The sequence below is a fragment of the Lolium rigidum genome, chromosome 3, assembly GCF_022539505.1.
Source record: "Lolium rigidum isolate FL_2022 chromosome 3, APGP_CSIRO_Lrig_0.1, whole genome shotgun sequence".
NCBI classification, from domain to species: Eukaryota; Viridiplantae; Streptophyta; class Magnoliopsida; order Poales; family Poaceae; genus Lolium; species Lolium rigidum.
In genome coordinates, this window is record NC_061510.1 from 373,734,243 (window position 1) to 373,740,444 (window position 6,202).

General features: G+C 51.3%; 1 protein-coding gene across 1 annotated transcript; it reads left to right on the forward strand.

The window, feature by feature from the left end:
• The first annotated feature begins 2,252 nt into the window (after window positions 1–2,252).
• On the forward strand, window positions 2,253–3,160 carry LOC124697461 (late embryogenesis abundant protein D-34-like). Its single transcript, XM_047230048.1, has 2 exons — window positions 2,253–2,894; window positions 2,999–3,160. The coding sequence occupies exons 1-2, from the start codon at window positions 2,253–2,255 to the stop codon at window positions 3,158–3,160; spliced, it is 804 nt and encodes a 267-aa protein (XP_047086004.1).
• The last annotated feature ends 3,042 nt before the right edge of the window (window positions 3,161–6,202 follow it).

A 6,202-nucleotide genomic window follows, 5' to 3' on the forward strand; every position in this document is an offset into this window, starting at 1 on the left:
AAAGGAAAATAGTATTAAGATTGTTGTAACAATTAATAACTTGTTAATATTTTGTTACAATTAGTTGCAAATAAGTAAATATATTTAGTATAAATAGGAAGATTATGGCGACGAGCCTGGGATGCCGGTGTTGTCGGAACTGCATGAAAAGAGGTTGGAATTCGCCAAAAATGTTGAGACAACCTATCGACAATAATTTATAGAAACAATAATTTCACTTATGCAACTCGCACTATCCACGAAATAATGCGCGCTGACCCGAGCGGGGAGGCCGATTGTGCGGCAACAGATATCTTCCTGTTATAGAGTCGAGGCGTTGAAACGGCAACGGTGGTGGGTGCGTGGAGATGGCAGTGGCGTAGCAGAAGCATGGGGAAAGAAAACGACAGGATGTGTCATGTACTTTTCCCGGGCTCTACTATTCAGTAAGCTCCGCCACTAAGCGGAAGGCGAGATGCCGCTACGGTAGAACATGTAATAACCGCCTCCGATCACGAGCACGGTAACAACGATGGTGATGATGCCGCGAGGCCACCAGCCAGGGGCACCTCCTCCGCCACCGCGTCCACCATTGTTGCCATCACCTCCGCCACCACCATCTCCACCACCGCCTCCACCATTCCTGCCCTCCGCCACCTCCACCATCCCTACCATTCCCGCATTGCCGCCTCCGATAGATGTAGTAGGTTGTGCCGGCCCAAGCAACTAAAATCACCAACACAATCCCCCGATCATCCTCCGAGGGGCCTCGACCAACGCCGGATGCACCGTAGGATTGGTGGTGGTGGGAACGGGAACCATCTGAGTCCCCATCATGTATCTCGAACCACAAACTTTGCGAAAAGAGATAGACGATGTAGTAGCAGAAGCATGGGGCTCGCCGCCATTACCGTGGGAGCTACGAAGGAAGGAGAGGAAGAGAAAAAGGGAAGCAAGCGAGGCAATTGGAAAGGTGCAGAAGATTAGGTCTATTTTATAGAAGTTGCAAGGAGGTCGATCGGAGGCGATGTGTTCGTCTGTGCTAGGGACATCGCATCTGGGCGGCCTTCCTCAATGGAGTCGCCTCACACGCACAACACCTTGTATGCCCCGTACTCCATAGAATCCTCGTCCGCTTGCCACACGAGCATGTTGCCAAGCTTTCCTTCCTTGCAAGAGGGATGGTTCTCGGCATTCTCGCTCTCGAATTTTCTATGTATGGCCCTTCAAATCTTGCTCAGCCAGATCGATTTTAGATCTTTTTAATGGTTGTGGAGGGGATATTATTCTTGCGGTAGTTGTCCCGACTTCTATATTCTCAACAATGGTGATTTGTACTCTCGACTTCCCAGCTACGTTGACAAGGTTGTCCGATTACTTTTTCCTGGCATAATGCTGCTGGTATTCTTGCCGATGTTGGTTATGTGTATGCACATAACCTTTGTATTGCCTCTTAAAGTAAAAGTAATGAAAGAACTTAGCTGATATTTACAGGTTTAAGGTTAGAAACTTAATTTTGGCTCTTGGGTGCGTATGATCTCTTTGCCATAAAAATATATTTTCAAGTGTTAAATTTTTTTGAAAAAAAATTACATGCACATCTCTATAATATATGCGTGTTCGTCAAGTTTCACGAAAAAATAATATTTGTAGTCTACGTGAAAAATACAAAATTTATCTTGTGACTAGTCTTTATTTGAGCATCGAATTTTGTCTTTTTTACATACGCCACACGACAGGTCGATTTTTCATGAAACGACTTTATCAGCGCGTAGCACATGAAGATGTATGTGCGAAATTTTTGTTTCAAATTTTTTAATATTTCAAAATATGTTTAACATGCATTTTAAAATAAAGGAAGCATACGCTCCCATGTGTCAAAACATCACTCCCGTTGATATCTACGTTTAGAAAATACAAAATTATGTTATTACTGAAGAAAAGAAATTGTGAAGACAGCTCGTCGAACAAGAGTATTGATTATTACGAAAAAAGCAAAACCGGATAAGTATTTGAGACGCGCGCCGCCGATCGTAACATGCAACAGATGGCATGGTCGCGCTCGATCAGGTGTAACTCGAGTACTCGACCACGACTCCACGTGCACCTCTCGTCCTCACGTACGTGCCCGCTTCTCCTCCGCCGCGCCGCCTACGCAGCCCCGATAAAAGCTCAGCACGGGCAACAGCGCGCCGCCACCCGCTCACACAACCAGCCCTAAACAGCAAGAACTGCGTTCTGTGCGCGAGCGACAGCAGAGGAACTAATCCGTCATGAGCCAGGGACAGCCGAGGAGGCCCGAGGGCGATGCGGCCCTGCAGCAGCAAGACCGGCCAATCAAGTACGGCGACGTGTTCGACGTCTCCGGCGACCTGGCGGCGCAGCCCGTGGCGCCCCGGGACGCCGCGCTGCTGCAGTCCGCCGAGGACACCGTGCAGGGCCTGGGACAGACCCAGAAGGGCGGTCCCGCGGCGGTCATGCAGTCCGCTGCCGCCCTCAACGCGCGCGCCGGCCACGTGGGCCGCGCCCAGCTCTCCGGCCCCGTCGCCGACGCGGGGGTCGCCGTCACGGAGACCGAGTTCCCGAGCCACCGCGTCGTCACCGAGTCCGTCGCGGGCCAGGTCGTGGGACGGTTCGTCGCGCCGCCGCCCGTGGCGGCCAAGGAGCCGTCGGGCGCGCTGGAGCAGGACGCCGTGACCATCGGCCGAGCGCTGGAGGCCGCGGCGGCGGCCGGCGCGGGCGGAAAGGTGGTGGACCAGAGCGACGCGGCGGCCGTCCAGGCCGCCGAGATGCGCGCCACGGGGAAGAACCTCACCGTCCCGGGCGGCGTCGCAGCGGCGGCGCAGGCGGCCGCGGACCAGAACGAGCGTATCATGCGCGAGGAGGACAAGGTCAAGCTCCGGGACGTCCTCTCGGTGCGCTCGCTCAACCGAACTCTACCACTAAACTGCTTATACTCGTCTTCTTCTCGATGATTGATTCATCCGTCGATGACTCCATGACAACGAACTGAACGCAGGATGCGAGGAGCAAGCTGCCGGCGGACAAGGGAGCGACAAGGGAGGACGCCGAGAGGGTCGTGTCGGCGGAGATAAGGAACAAGCTGAACATGGCGACAACCCCAGGCGGCGTGGCGGACGCGGTGACCACGGCGGCGCGGCTCAACCAGGAGCGCCCGTAGGCGTAGACGCGTAGCGTCCTCTCTCTCTCTATCTAGAGGTGTTCAGCGAGCGAGCGTCTGAGGGAGCGGAGCACGCAGCTTTTCTCTGGTTTTGTACGAATAAAATGGTGTCTACCCGTCTAGTCGTCTCTTCTCTGTAGAATACGTGAAACCAGCAGTGTGGAAGCAATAACACGAGTGTTTTAGGCCAAGTTCATGCTCAAGAGTTACCATATCTTTGTGATCAAAGTCACCGGGGTAAAAGTTAGGCAACTTCACCAGCTTGTCCTTGTCAAAACGAAAAAATAAATCACTTGGTCTCAAAGCAGAGATGTTGAATCCGTTGGATCTTCTAGGCTAGATGCTAACGGTAGAATACTATGACTATATGTATGATGCGAGATCCGAGAGAGATCGAGAGAGAGACGGCGTACCTTCTCCCTTCGAGGAGGAGCTCGAGCCGTTGACCATGGCGATGGCGCGAGTGGCGTGAGCGTGCGGTGGTGGCGATGGCAGAGCTTCCCGTGAGCACTGCGCTAACCCTAGATCGGTAGGGAATGTTGGTGGGGTGACTGGCGGCGCGGACGAACCTCGTACTGCGAGCCCAGCCCCCACCTCTTTATATAGCACAGGTCACAGGGGCCCACCTACCAGAGATAGGGTTGGGCGCCCCCGATCAGGACGCGGACGAGGTCAAGGGTCGTTATCGACCCGTTGGGATCAATCCCGTGGAGATCATCCTAACATTCTCCCCCTTGATATCAACTTTTTTTTAACTTTATATTTTCACTTTATTCGTTTCATTTTGGATCAGTCCATAGGGCATGTTTCATCGTCACAGCTCTATTGCCGATAGAATCAGACAACCACAATACACTTCTCTGTTTTGGAACAAATTCTTTTACTTTTGGGCCTCTTATGATCCAGGATAGGTAAGACTTTCCCTTAAACCCATGCCGGCTACGTGTTCCTTGAACACGTTGGATGGTAAGCCTTTCGTTAGCGGATCCGCAAGCATATCTTTTGTCCTTATATGCTCGAGACTTATTGTTTGATCCTGGACCTTGTGTTTCACAACATAATACTTAACCTCAGTCGGTTTCGTAGCTGTACTCGACTTGTTGTTGTGAGCATAAAATACTGCAGGCTCATTGTCGCAATACATCTTTAGTGGTTTGTCACTACAATCTACCACTTTCAAGTCGGGTATAAATTTCTTTAACCATAATGCTTGTCCCGTGGCTTCATAACATGCTATAAATTCTGCATACATCGTGGATGATGCAACTATCGTCATTGGTATCAGAGCCACCTAGTTCTAGATGTTTTTCGGGTAGATCGAACAGCAAACCCTAGATCCTCCACTATAACCATAAGAAAAGAAAAGGTATCCGGCCGACGCCATTGGGCTCGCCGGCAAAGTTCGTGCCGCCGCAAGGCCGCTCCGCCCATCTCGATCCCGATGCGCATCGGCAAGCCGAGGCATCGGGAAGAAGGGCTACTCATCTACCTTATGCGAGAGGAAGCAAAGAAAAGATCCTCACCGGCTTACTGTGCTGCGGCTCGTCGCCGGCAAAGAAAGGGCACCACCACTGCACCACTTGATGGCGGTGCGCCCACCACTCGGATGGACGCACTCACCGGCAAGAGGCACAGGGGGCGCCACCGCTGCCTCCGTTCCTTGGCCGCCGCGCCGGGATCTGGTGGAGGAGGAAACAGAAAAGGGCAAGGGGAGGGGGCCAACTGCTGCGCACGCGCGCGAGCAGCCGTTCCCCCCAGCTGCCAGAGAGAAAGGGAGGAGGGCGTAGCCGTGAGCTCGCCGTCGCCGGCGGTTCGCCGACGCAGGCGCTCGGTTCCTCCTCTCCACCGCCATCGTGCGGGAGAGGCACAGAGAGAGTGGGCGTGGGGGAAATGTTTAGGGTTAGGGTTTTTTTCTGCCGGTTGGGTTTTTTTATACCAACCGAAAGTGATGCCCGACTGTCGAATCTCATCCGACGGCCAGGAGCGTGCGCCGATGGATGGCAGCGTTGTCTCCGCGGCTAGGCCGCGTGGAGGCAGATCGTGGGCCGCGTGCGGGCCGCGGCAACAGGCCGCGTGCAGGCCGCATTAGCAGGCCACCACGTTTCGGCAGAGTGAGTGCAGCGTAGGCTGCGCGTCGCGTGGGGCTCGGGCCGCGTGTGCACATGTTTTACAGTTTTTTTACAGTTTTATTAATTACACAGGCATTGTTTAGGCAGTTTTGGGTCATTTTTTGGCCAAAATTTTGTCTAGTTTTTTCTGAATAAATAGGACCAATGAAATATTTGTTCAGAGATTAAAAAGTAAAAGAAATGCCTCTAAAAAGTTCAAAGTTTAAAGTTTAAATTCACAGTTTCCGCTGCATATAGTAAAAGGAGCATTTTAAATGCAAAAGTGACTATTAAATTTTGAAAGTATGAATAAAAGTGATTATTGTGACAATTATGGTTCTGTTATTTTTTGACCAACATTATTAATGACATGACCATGGGTTTTGTTGCAATGATGATATGTGCATTTATCTCTATTTCTGCCCAACGGTGATATAATTTTATCTGCATTAACACAGTTGCATGTTTTAATTCGGACCAACGTTGGATTATAATTTGCAATTGTACTGTTCTCACTTCTTTGTGGTTTTCAGGAGGGTTCTACTTGATGAGCTGCATCAAGGATGTTCCCACCCTTAGAGGGGATAACTACACAGAGTGGAGGAAAAAGGTGGATTTCGCCTTCGTCTGTGCTGAGGTGGACTGGGTGGTTGACACACCGCAGCCCATCAAGCCTATTGACCCCGTCAGAGCTGACGACGATACTGATGATGCATGGGCTAAAAAGAAAAGGGAACATGCTCCTGTGGAGATGTCATACACCCTAGAGAACAGAAAGTGGCAGACTGCCAACAAAAAGTGCATGGCATTTATAAAGAATACAATTGAGAACGCCATCGTGGGCTCAATTGCAGAGTGAGCTTCCGCTGGGGAGTACTTAGAAAAGATAAAGAGCCAGTTCACTGGTTCTTCAAAGACATATGCAACCCAGCTG

Bases quoted from the DNA above. Each gene is read 5' to 3' on its own strand.
- LOC124697461 (XM_047230048.1), top strand. From the start codon at position 2,253: ATGAGCCAGGGACAGCCGAGGAGGCCCGAGGGCGATGCGGCCCTGCAG. The intron at 2,895-2,998 runs GTGCGCTCGCTC...AACTGAACGCAG, and splicing joins AGCTCCGGGACGTCCTCTCG to GATGCGAGGAGCAAGCTGCC.